At 39.3% G+C, this 13779-nt stretch overlaps 1 protein-coding gene across 1 annotated transcript in view; it reads left to right on the plus strand.

The window, feature by feature from the left end:
• Positions 1 to 6716, plus strand: part of LOC106087535 (nuclear hormone receptor FTZ-F1 beta) — a 118740-nt gene extending 112024 nt beyond the window's left edge. Inside the window, exons 4-7 of the mRNA XM_013252593.2 lie at positions 84 to 233; positions 309 to 411; positions 6055 to 6209; positions 6282 to 6716. Of these exons, the coding sequence (XP_013108047.2) occupies positions 84 to 233; positions 309 to 411; positions 6055 to 6209; positions 6282 to 6365 (492 nt within the window). The 3' untranslated portion in view covers positions 6366 to 6716. The remainder of the gene's footprint in view (positions 1 to 83; positions 234 to 308; positions 412 to 6054; positions 6210 to 6281) is intronic.
• The last annotated feature ends 7063 nt before the right edge of the window (positions 6717 to 13779 follow it).

Below are 13779 nucleotides of genomic sequence, written 5' to 3' on the forward strand. Positions count from 1 at the left end.
TAAAAAGGTTCCTTCGACCTTTTTGGCTAAAGTAAGCCGGTTTCTGGAGTTTTTGAATTTTTTTTCAATTTTCTTCCTTTCAGATCGACGATCAAATTTGCCTACTCATCAATTCATGGTGTGAACTTTTACTCTTCTCTTGCTGTTATCGTTCCATCGATACACCGGGAGAGATTAAAATGTCCTTGGGCAAAACGATAACACTGCCACAGGCAAAATTAACTGGTTTTCAGGTTAGTGTGTTTGGATTTCTGAAACAGAGTTCTACATTTCTTTTAATTCTCTGATTTTGTTTTTCTTTGCTACAGCCCTGCATTGAAAGAATGCTGAATCTGACAGACCATTTAAGACGCTTACGAGTCGATCGTTATGAATATGTGGCAATGAAAGTGATTGTCCTGCTGCAATCGGGTAAGTGGATAAGGCCTAATGTGAAAAATACTTGAAACCGCCTTTAAAGATAGTAAACCCGCATATTCCTTAGAGAAGGTAAAGAAGTCGTCAAATACTAGGTCTAGAAATACCTTGAAATATTAGCCTGTGAACCCGTATATAAATTCTTGATCGTCTGTACATTCTGGGTGGATCTAGTCATGTCGGTCCATCCGTCCGTCTGTCGAAATCATGTACCGCGACTGCCGTTTACAGTAACTCCGTATGGAGCATTCCACTATCCGCAACCTGTGGACGAGCCCTGTAGGTCGCAGCTAAGCTTCGCGTGACAGCAATGAACCACACAGATCGGATCTCAATGTTCCAGTCAGTGTGGCGATCATACCGTGCCGGGATAGATGGGGGCCGTGAGGGGTTGCAAATGGGGCATATCGATTCATACAGCCCCCATCCCCAGTTTTGACTTATTGAGCTCCTAAAGTTCTCAATTTTCATCCGATTTGACCGATTCCAAGATTTGACTTCTTAAGCCCCTAGAGTCTCAGTTTTCATCCGGTTTGACCGAAACTTGCCACAAAGACTTTTGCTGTGCCCTGCAACATTATTGTCGAGTATGATCTGTCATATCAGTCAATAAACTCGTATATCCCCCATATAAACCGATTCCCGGATTTGACTTCTTGAGCCCTTAGAAGCCTAAATTTTCATCTAATTTGTCACAAATTTCGCACAAGGACTTCTGTTCTGTTCTTCCAACATCATTGCCGAGTATGATCTGGATCGGTCAATAAACTGGTATTCCCCATATAAACCAGTTCCCGGATTTGACTTCTTGAACCCTTAGAAGCCTCAATTTTGATACTATTTAGCTGAAATTTGGCACAAGGACTTCCGTTCCAACTTCCAACATCACTGCCGAAAAATGGTCCGAATCGGTCTAAAAACTTATATAGCCCCCATATAAACCGATTCAATGATTTGGATTCTTGAGCGCCTAAAAGCCTCAGTTTTCATCCGATTTGGCTGAGACTTGCCACAAGGACTTCTGATGTGACTTCCAACATCATTGCCGAGTATGATCTGGATCGGTCAATAAACTGATATAGCCCCCATATAAACCAATTCCCGATTTTGGCTTCTTGAGCCCCTACAAGCCTCAGTTTTCTTCCGATTTGGCTGAAACTTGGCACAAGGACTTCTGTTGTGATTTCCAACATCATTGTCGAGTATGATCTGGATCGGTCAAAAACTGGTATACCCCCATATAAACCGATCCCCGGATTTGAGCTCTTAGATGTCTCAATTTTCACTTGATTTGGCTGAAATTTGGCACAAGGAATTCCGTTCCGACTTCCAACATCACTGCCGAAATATGGTCCGAATCGGTCTATAAACTAATATAGCCCCCATATATACTGATTCCATGATTTGGATTCTTGAGCGCCTAGAAACCTCAGTTTTCATCCGATTTGGCTGAAACTTGGCACAAGGACTTCTGTTGTGATTTCCAACATCATTGTCGAGTATGATCTGGATCGGTCAAAAGCTGGTATACCCCCATATAAACCGATTCCCGATTTTGGCTTCTTGAGCCCCTACAAGCCTCAGTTTTCTTCCGATTTGGCTGAAACTTGGCACAAGGACTTCTGTTGTGACTTCCAACATCACTGCCGAAATATGGTCCGAATCGGTCTATAAACTGATATAGCCCCCATATAAACCGATTCCATGATTTGGCTTCTAGAGCCCCTAGAAGTCTAGTTTTCATCCGATTTCATCTGCAACTTGACACAAGGACATCGGTTGTGACTTCCAACATCATTGCCGAGTATGATCCCAATCGGTCTACATACTGATATAGCCCGCATTTAAACCGATCCCTGGATTTGAGTCCTTGAGCTCCTAGACGCCTCAATTTTCACCTGATTTTGCTGAAATTTTATACAGACTTCTGCTTTGACTTCTTTACTGATATAGACCCCTAAATACCGATAACGAAATTTTTTGCGGAATCCATGGCGGTTGGTACCTAAGATTTGGCCCGGCCAATCTAAGCAAGTTTTTACTTTTTATAATCTTTAGCATAGGATGGGGGTATACAAACATCGTCATTTCGTTTATAACACCTCCAAATTCTGGTTTAAGACCCCATAAAATATATATACTCGTACTTTTGTACGCCATGACATATTAAGTCGATCTAGTCATGTCCGTCCGTCTGTCTGTCTGTGGAAAGCACGCTTACTTTCGAAGAAGTAAAGCTAGACGCTTGCAATTTTGCACAAATACTTCCTGTTGGTGTATGTCGGTTAGGATTGGTAATGGACCATATAGGTCCCATATAGCCCGATCTTACGGTTATTCTTCTTGAGCCTCTAGAGGGCATAATTCTTATCCGATTTGGCTAAATTTGGCTGTGGCTGTTTTTATAACCTTTAACATACGTGCTAAATATGATTTGAATCGGTCCATACCTTGATATAGCTCCTATATAAGCCGGTATCCCGATTTCACTTTTTGACTCTTTAGAGGGCGTAATTCTTATCCAATTTGTCCAAAAATTTTGGATAATAACTGTCTCTATGACCTCTAATATACGTGTCAAATATGGCCCGAATCGGTCCATAACCTCATATAGCTCCCATATAAATTGATCTTCCGATTTTACTCCTTAAGCCTCTATAGGGTGCAATTTTTATCCGATTTGTTTCAAATTCTTCACAATGGCTTCTATTGTGGTCTCCAACATCGAATCCAAGTGTGGTTCGAATCGGTTCATAAGCTGATATAGTAATAGTACCAAAACTACTCTGGTTTGCCGGGGAAGGTAAATTTCTTCATATGCAATGGGAGGCGGTCGTCCTCCAAGGACCATATACACCCTGTAGCTATTCACCGCATCTGCTGCCGTGTCTTCATGGATGTTATCTGGACCCGTTTGATATGCCGCTTAATCTAGAGGTTCTTCCTTGTAGCGCTGAATTTTACGATCTAGATCATGTGGATCTACCTTAAGATTGGTGGGCGGTGGATACCTATCCACAAGATGTTGATTGAAGTGTCTCTGCCCAGAACAGCCCAGAAAGTATTGCTCAGAAAGGATGTAGTTATATCTTCGTACGGGTAGGATCTTGGTCTCCTGATGGAGGTGGTCCCAGTAGAACTTAGTAGACAGTTTAAGGAGCGGCATTATGACAGATCTAATCATTATTCCACTGCGTGCTTGCCGGGGATTATTCCACTATCCGCTTCCTGTGGACGTGCCCGGTAATGAACACAGATCGGACCTCGATATTCCAGCCTTTGTGATTCTCAACCCTTTCCCGTCCCCACCGGGAGATTGTCAGTAGTCAGAGATTGTTTCGATCAGGTATTCAGAGTCTTGACCGTGACTCCATGCCTCAGAATTTTGAAGCCGGAGTAGAAGATATATTACGGCTGCCAAACCGCACCGCACCGGCCGATTCCAAAGCCCTGGCTTTCTCATAGCTACCATCGATCGGTTTATAGGGGAGCTGTATTAGTCTATAAACTGATTCATACCATATTCGACACGTATGTTAAAGGTTATGAGAGAAGCAATTGTACAAAATTTCAGCCAAATCGGATAATAATTGCGCCCTCTAGTGGCTCAAGAAGTCAAGACCCCAGATTGATTTACATGGCAGCTATATTAGGTTATGGACCGATTTGAACTATTTTTAACACAGTTGTTGAAAGTCATAACAAAAAACGTCATGCAAAATTTCAGCCAAATCGGATAATAATTGCGCCCTCTAGTGGCTCAAGAAGTCAAGACCCCAGATCGGTTTATATAGCAGCTATACCAGGATATCGACCGATTTAAACTATACTTATCACATCAGTTGAAAGTCATAACAAAAAACGTGATGTAAAATGTCAGCCAAATCGGATAATAATTGCGCCCTCTAGTGGCTCAAGAAGTCAAGACCCCAGATCGGTTTATATAGCAGCTATATCAGGTTATCGACCGATTTAAACCATACTTATCACATCAGTTGAGAGTCATAAAAAAAACACCTCATGCAAAATTTCAGCCAAATCGGATAATAATTGCGCCCTCTAGTGGCTCAAGAAGTCAAGACCCCAGATTGATTTGCATGGCAGCTATAATAGGTTATGGACCGATTTGAAATATTCTTAACACAGTTATTGAAAGTCATAACAAAATCGTCATGCAAAATTTCAGCCAAATCGGATAAGAATTATGCCCTCTAACGGCTCAAGAAGTCAAGATCCCAGATCGGTTTATATGGCAGCTATATCAAAACATGGACCGATATAGCCCATTTACAATCCCAACCGATCTACACAAATAAGAAGTATTTGTGCAAAATTTCAAGCGGCTAGCTTTACTCATTCGAAAGTTAGCGTGCTTTCGACAAACGGACGGACGGACGGACATGGCTAGATCGACTTAAAATATGGGGTCTTAGATGAATATTTCGAGGAGTTACAAACAGAATGACGGAATTAGTATACCCCCATCCTATGGTGGAGGGTATAAAAATGAAATTGTTGCGCTTTGTTTGCTTGTCTGTTCCGTATAAACTCAAAAACGGCTGAACCGATTTTCATGAAATTTTCACAGATGGTAAAGTTTGAGCCCCCGGTTAAAATAGGGTACTACTTTTTTTTTTAATATCCGAAGGGCCGGCAGACCCTCCCCCCTACTCCAATTTTCGAAAACGCCAGGTCTCGGAGTTGCCTGCACCGATTTAAGCAAAATTTTGTATGCCACCTTATGGTACCCTAAAAAAACAAAATTGATATAAAATTTTGGGGTCAAATAACCTGGGGGGACGCCCCATCCCAAAACCCACCCGAACGGACATGTTTACCGAATGGGACAATATGGGTATCAAATAAAAGGTATTTAAGAGTGGAGTACGAATTTGGCATACAAATTTCACTCTTCATTTTCGGGGGGACCCCCCGAACCCCCAAAAAAGCCCCAAATTGGGCACTTTCGCCGCTTTGAGCAATATGGGTATCAAATGCAAGGTAATTGAGAGTAGAGTAAGAAACTTGACATTAAAATGTAACCCTACGTGTAGGGGGGTGTCTCACCCCCAAAAACACTACCTAACAGGACACTTAATCGCTTTGGGCAATATGGGCATCAAATGAAAGGTATTCAAAAGTAGAATATACATCTGACACAAAAATTTATTTTTGGTGTCTAAGACCCTCTTCACCCCCCAAAACCCCCCCAGCAGGAGAAATTTTTCTGATTGGTATAATATGGAAATCAAATGAAAGCTATTCAAAGGTAGAGGCCAATGCTGATATAAAAATGTATTTTACTTTCTTTTAAAAAATCCGCAATTACTTTTTGGGCAACCCAATAATATCCACATTGGGGCGAAATATCTGAAAGGCCGTACCTATTTATTTCTATGACATAGTACAAAAAAGTATAAGGGAGATCGGTTTATATGGTAGCTATATGTAAGCATGGACCGATATGACCCATTTACAAACCCAAACGACCTACGCTTATTGGAAGTATCTAACTCGCCGCCGACAGGGCGAGGGTGACCTTCATGCAGTGTGGCCATTGCTGCGGTTTATGGCATGAACACTGAACACTAAAAAGTAAACTTATTTTAATTTTGTTTTCTTGAATTCTAATTCCAGATACATCCGAACTACAAGAGCCAGTTAAGGTACGTGAATGCCAAGAAAAAGCTTTACAAAGTTTGCAGGCCTACACATTGGCAAATTATCCGGAGACACCTTCGAAATTTGGAGAATTACTGTTGCGCATACCAGATCTGCAAAGAACGTGTCAGGTGAGTTAAGACAATAGCAATAAATTTAAGAAAAATTTACTAATATAAAAAATTTTTTAATTCTTTTCATAGTTGGGCAAGGAAATGCTTTCAATTAAATCCAGAGATGGTGGCGATTTCAATTTACTTATGGAACTGCTTAGAGGAGAACATTGACGAAAGTCTAGGGCATTTTTAAACATGATCAACAACATCATCAGCGTCATCATCATTGTCATCATCATGAAAATCATGGCCAAGGGAGCCCTCATCATAAAATCATGCAAGCTCCTCCCCTCTCTACCATATATGTAAATGGTAGTTACAAAAGCTCTCTTAGAGAAGAGATTAAATACACATAAAAAAAGAGCATTTGTTCTCTTAAACTCCTCTTTGCCACATAAAGAGAAAACTTCATTTTTATATAAAACGCAAGAAACAAACAAAAACAACAAAAATTTATATGGAAATTTTTATAAGTATTTTTTTATACTTTTTTTGTAAGAAAACTTAAGGTAGCAATTTAAAAAAAAATATATATTTTTTTTTTTTTCATATAAGAAAACTTATAAATAATTTTTAATAATAATTAAAACAAAAATGTGCCTAATAAAAAATAAAAATTTTTAATATAAAAACAACTACAAACTAAAAGAAACTTATTTTTTTTAGTTTTATATAAGAAAAAAAAAATATAATTTTTAAGTATGAAGCAGAGAAAATGAAGCAAATATCTCCAACGTTTTTTTCCCCACGAATAAAATAAGAATTTGCCAAATTTTTTTCTAAATAATCAAAATGTTTTTTTTTGTTTTGTAAAATCATGCAACAGCAACTATAAATAAAAAATTAAAAAAAAAAAAAAATAAACAACAAAATAGAAAACCCTCGAAGAGACTTGATTTTTATTATTTACAAAAAACAGCGAAAAATATGAAAAAAATAAAACACAAATAAAAAAATCATTTTGTAATAAGTAAACAGAATTGTATTCAATCGTTAGTTTATAAATAGTATTCTTTTTATTTTTTTTTTTTTTGATTTGATAAATCTAGTAAAATAAACACTAAAATCCCAGAGGGTTGAAAAGGGAGACAATCTTTTGATAAGCATAATTTTTTTTTTTTTACAATTATTTTGTCTCTCTGTCTCCTTCTAAATAATAATTTTTACCATAATAAAAAATATAATTTTATTAAAAAAAAAATCTTGTACACCTTTTGTTTTAGTTTTAAACATTTAAAACCAATTTTATAAACAATTATTGTTTTTAAAGTTTTCTTGATTTATAGAAATACTGGGTTGCCCAAAAAGTAATTGCGGATTTTTCATATAGTCGCCGTTGACAAATTTTTTTCACAGCTTGTGACTCTGTAATTGCATTCTTTCTTCTGTCAGTTATCAGCTGTTACTTTAAGCTTGCTTTAGAAAAAAAGTATATTTGATTAAAGTTCATTCTAAGTTTTATTAAAAATGCATTTATTTTTTTTTTAAATCCGCAATTACTTTTTGGGCAACACAATAGTTCAAGCAGTTCTTAAGACAGAATTCTCAATGTTTCCCTGATCAAACGAAGTCAGTTTCTTTTTGTGCTTCAATCTGTTTTTACAACCATCACCATAGGGGTATACTTATTTCGCCATTCCGTTGGTAACACCTCGAAATATGCGTATAAGACCTTATAAAGACCATAGAAAGTAAAAGAAGGCGCAGCGGAGCGGGTTGGGTCAGCTAGTAAGATATATTTGTGCAAAATTTCAAGCGCCTAACTATACTCCTTCAAAGGTTAGCGTGTTTTCGACAGACGGACGGACATGGGTAGATCGATTAAAATGATAGCCTAAATACATGGTCCTACATTTGGATATCAAATTCGTATTCTACTCCCAAATACCTTTATTTGGGCCCCATATTGCGATGGTCAGTTAAGCATTGCTGTTTGTGGGGTATTTTGGGAAAGGGGTAGACCCCCAGAAAATTGGTCCCGAAAGTGGGTATCAATTCTTGCTCTACCCCCCAATACCTTTCATTTAAGCTTCACATTGACATGGTCGGTAAATATGCCCGATGTAGGGGTGGGGATTGGGGTGGTCCTCCAAACACTAAGACCGGAAAATATTGGGTTGCCCAAAAAGTAATTGCGGATTTTTCATATAGTCGGCGTTGACAAATTTTTTCACAGCTTGTGACTCTGTAATTGCATTCTTTCTTCTGTCAGTTATCAGCTGTTCCTTTTAGCTTGCTTTAGCAAAAAAGTGTAAAAAAAGTATATTTGATTAAAGTTCATTCTAAGTTTTATTAAAAATGCATTTACTTTCTTTTAAAAAATCCGCAATTACTTTTTGGGCAACCCAATATATCAGCAACGTGCTCCATTCTCATATATTCCCATATTGCCGTTGGTCCCAAAGTTGGTTATCAAATTCGTTTTCTCATCTCATTTAAACTCCTTATTGCAAAAGTCAGCAAATATGTCCGGCTTGGGGTATTGGCCCTAAAAACTATAAATATTTAGTTCCACTCTCTTTAGGACCCAAATTGTCTTGGTGAGTAAATACATCCTATTTGGGTGTTTTTATGGTGGTGGAACGTCCGCTAGACAGTTGGTCCCAAATGTTGATATCAGATACGTGGTCTTCTCCCAAATACCTTTAATTTGAGCCCCATATTTCCCTAGTCGGCAGACATGGCTCAATGAGTTGGCCTTGAAAATATATATCGGATTCGTGTTCTACTCTAAAAACCCACTTATTTGAGCCTCATATTGCAATAGTCAGCAACTACTTCCTATTTGGGTGGTGTTGAGGGGGTGGGGTGGCCTCATAGACACTTTTCCCGAATATTAATATCAGATTCGTGATTTAATCTTAAATACCTTTCATTTGAGTCCCATATTGCTGTGGTCGCAAATTTGTCCCCTTTGGGGGATGTTTTTGGGGAGAGGCGGCCCCCCAAACACTTAGTCCCATATTTGGATGTCAGATTCGAATTCTACACTCAAATACCTTTTATTTAAGCCCCATATTCCCATGGTCAATAAATAAGTCCTGTTTGGGGGTGTTTTAGGGAAGGCGTGGACCCCCAGAAACGTGGTCTCACATTTGGATATTAGATTCGCATTCTACTCGCAAATACCTCTCATTTGAGTCCCATATTGCTATGGTCGGTAAATATGTCCAATTTAGGGATGTTTTGGGGGTTGAGGTGGTCCCCCTAACACTTGGTCTGACAGTTGGATATGAGATACGTTTTCTTATCCTAAATACCTTTCATTTGGGTCCCATATTGTCATGGTTGGTCTAAATATATGTTTGGTAGGTTTTAGGGCGGGGCGGCCCCCCTAGGTACCCCATCCGAAATTCCGGATACCAAATTTTTATTTTTAGGATACTATATGAGAGCACACAAAATTTCGCTCGAATCGCACCATCCATCTCCGAAATCTGGCGTTTCTGAAAATTAAGGTAAGGGGGAGGGACGGCCCCCCCAAACACTTGGTCCCATATTTGGATATCAGATTTGAATTCTACACGCAATAACCTTTTATTTAAGCCCCATATTCTCATGGTCAATAAAAAAGTCTTGTTTGGGGGTGTTTTGGGGAAGGGGTGGACCCCCAGACACGTGGTCTCACATTGGGATATTATATTCGTATTCTACTCGCAAATACCTCTCATTTGAGTCCCATATTGCCATGGTCGGTAAATATGTCCGATTTAGGGGTGTTTTGGGACTTGGGGTGGTCCCCTGGCACTTGGGCCGACAATTGGATATCAGATACGTTTTCTTATCATAAATACCTTTCATTTGAATCCCATATTGTCGTGGTTGGTTTAAATATATGTTTGGTAGGTTTTAGGGTGGGGCGGTCCCCCTAGGTACCCCATCCGAAATTTGGATACCAAATTTTTATTTTTAGGGTACTATATGAGAGCACACAAAATTTAGCTCGAATCGCACCATCCATCTCCGAGATCTGGCGTTCAGAAAATTAGGGTAAGGGGGAGGGTCCGCCCCTCTTCAGATATCAAAAAATGTAGTAGCCTATTTTCACCACGGGATCATTATGCACCATCTGTGAAAATTTCCAGAAAATCGCTTCAGCCGTTTCTGAGTCTATAAGGAACACACAAACAAACACAAATTGATTTTTATATGTAAGAAGATAAGTGTAGGTCAGTTGAGATTGTAAATGGGCCAAATCCGGTCCGTATTTTGATTTAGCTGTCATATAAACCGATCTGGGGTCTTGATTTCTTGAGCATCTAGAGGGCACAATTCTTATCAGATTTGGCTGAAATTTTGTATGAAGTATTTTGTTATGACTTCCAACAACTGTACTAAGTATGGTTGAAATCGTTCCATAACCTGATATAGCTGCCATATAAACCGATCTTGGGTCTTGACTTCTTGAGCCATTAGATGGCGCAATTCTTATCAGATTCGGATGAAATTTTGCATGAAATGTTTTAGTATCACTTTCAAAAACTGTGCTAAGTATGGTTTAAATCGGTTCATAACCTGATATAGCTGCCATATATACCGATCTTGAGTCTTGACTTCTTGAGCCACCAGAGGGCGCAATTCATATCAGGTTTGGCTGAAATTTTGCATAAACTGTTTTGTTATGACTTCCTACAACTATGCTAACTTTGTTTGAAATCGTTCCATAACCTGATATAGCTGCCATATAAACCTTTCTTGGGTCTTGACTTCTTGAGCCACTAGAGGGTGCAATTCTTATCCTATTTGGTTGAAATTTAGCATGAAATGTATTTTTATGACTTCCAACAACTGTGCCAAGTATGGTTGAAATCGTTCCATAACCTGATATAGCTGCCATATAAATCAATTATGGGTCTTGACTTCTTGAGCCACTAGAGGACGCAGTTCTCATCCAATTTGGCTTAAACTTCCAACAACTGCGGTAAATATGGATCAAATCGGTATTTAACCTGATGCAACTGCCATATAAACCGATCTGGGATCTTGACTTCTTAAGCCCCTAGAGGGCGAAATTCTTATCCGATTTTGCTGAAATTTTGTGCAACGGCATCTCCCATGACCTTCAACTTACGTGTCTGCTTTCGTCTTAATCGATTTATAGCCTCATTCAGCTCCCCCATAAATCGATCTCCCGATTGTGCTTCTTGAGCCCCTACAAGGTGCAATTATTAACCGAATAGACTGAAACATAACCCAAATGACTTCTACTGTGGTCTTCAACATTCAATTCACTTATGCTACGAATCGGACTATAACTCGATATATCTCCAATAGCATAACAATTCTTACCCATTATCCTTGGTTTGCCTTATAAGAGATACCCCGCAAAGAACTCGACAAATGAGATCCATGGTGGAGGATATATAAGATTCGGAATGGCCGAACTTAGCACGCTCTTGCTCGTTTTTTGCACATTTTTACCCATGAACATTCCACTAAGGAACAGAGGCAAACTTCTCACATACCAATGAGTGTAGTCCGATTCAAGTTTTAAGCTTAATGATAAGGGACCTTCTTTTTGTATAGCCGACTCCGAAAAGAGAAGTTTTTACACGGCATAGTTGCTCACAAATGTTGCCAGCATTGGGAGGGGTAAACCACCGATCGTCTCGCCAGGATTCAAACCCAGGCGTTCAGCGTCATAGGCGGAGATGCTAACCTCTGCGCTATGGTGGTGGTTGATCTAAGACCCCATATAGTATATAAAGGGTGATTTTTTTGAGGTTAGGATTTTCATGCATTAGTATTTGACAGATCACGTGGGATTTCAGACATGGTGTCAAAGAGAAAGATGCTCAGTATGCTTTGACATTTCATCATGAATAGACTTACTAACGAGCAACGCTTGCAAATCATTGAATTTTATTACCAAAATCAGTGTTCGGTTCGAAATGTGTTCAAATTTTGACAAATTTTGTTCAGCGATGAGGCTCATTTCTGGTTGAATGGCTACGTAAATAAGCAAAATTGTCGCATTTGGAGTGAAGAGCAACCAGAAGCCGTTCAAGAACTGCCCATGCATCCCGAAAAATGCACTGTTTGGTGTGGTTTGTACGCTGGTGGAATCATTGGACCGTATTTTTTCAAAGATGCTGTTGGACGCAACGTTACGGTGAATGAACACATTTCGAACCGAACACTGATTTTGGTAATAAAATTCAATGATTTGCAAGCGTTGCTCGTTAGTAAGTCTATTCATGATGAAATGTCAAAGCATACTGAGCATCTTTCTCTTTGACACCATGTCTGAAATCCCACGTGATCTGTCAAATACTAATGCATGAAAATCCTAACCTCAAAAAAATCACCCTATATTCTTGATCGTCTAGACATTATGAGTCGATTTAGTCATGTCCGTCCGTCTGTCGAAATCACGATTGTGGTCGAACGCGTAAAGCTAGCTGCTTAAAATTTTGCCCAGATACTTCTTAATGATGTAGGTCCTTGGGGATTGCAAATGGGCCCTATTGGTTCAGATTTGGAAATAGGCCCCATATAAACTGATCCCCGGACTTGACTTCTTAAACCCTTAGAATCCTCAATTTTCATTCGATATGACTAAAATATGGAACAAAAGACTTAGGTTATGACTTTCAACATCCCTGCCAAGTGTGATCCGAATAGCTGTAAAAACAGATATAGCCCCCATATAAAATGATCCCCTGATTTGATTTCTTGAGCCCTTAGAAGCCTAAATTTTTATCCGATTTGGTTGAAATTTGGAACAAAGACTTGTGTTATGGGTTTCAATATCCACTCCAAGTACGATCTGAATCGGTTTATAAACAGATATAGCCCCCATATAAACCGAACCCCGGATTTGACTTCTTGAGTCTCTAGAAGCTTCAATTTTCATCTGATTTGGCTAACATTTGGAACAAAGACTTAGGTTTTGACGTCCAACATCCATGCCAAGTATGACCCGAATCGGTCTATAAAAAGATATAGTCCCCATATAAACCGATCCCCGGATTTGACTTCTTGAGGCTATACATGCCCAAAACCCTAACTTATGACATACAACATCAGTGCCAAGTTTTATCGGTCAATATGATGACCCCCTTTAGTACCGAAATCCAATATGACTTCTTGATACTAAAATAATTCGAATACAAATTCAGTTAATAAGGGTACCTAAGATTTGGCCCGGCCGAACTTAGCACGCTTTCTCTAAACCTCTTCTGTCATACATGGTTGTTGTTGTAGCAATTTGTTGTGTTCTATCTTTCGTCTGCATTATTCTGTTGAGTATAAAGATCCAGGAACTCTGCGACTATGATGGGGTTCGTCCACAGGGATCATGGGTGTGAGTCGAGTGGGTCTGGCTGGGCAATTAAACAGGTGACGTGTATCATGTTGTCCCTGGTCAAAATCGGGACATACATCTTGCACGTCGGCATCAATCCTTGCTCTGTTGGAGTTGAGGCGGCTGCATGTGCCGGAACGTAATTGAGCCAAAACTACTCCGGTTTACCGGGGAAGGTAAATTTCTTCAGGTGCAATGGAAGGCGGTAGTTTTCCAAGGACTACATTAAATCTGTAGGTATGTACCGCATCTGCTACCGTGTCTGCATGAATGTTGTCT

The sequence above is a fragment of the Stomoxys calcitrans genome, chromosome 3, assembly GCF_963082655.1.
Source record: "Stomoxys calcitrans chromosome 3, idStoCalc2.1, whole genome shotgun sequence".
NCBI classification, from domain to species: Eukaryota; Metazoa; Arthropoda; class Insecta; order Diptera; family Muscidae; genus Stomoxys; species Stomoxys calcitrans.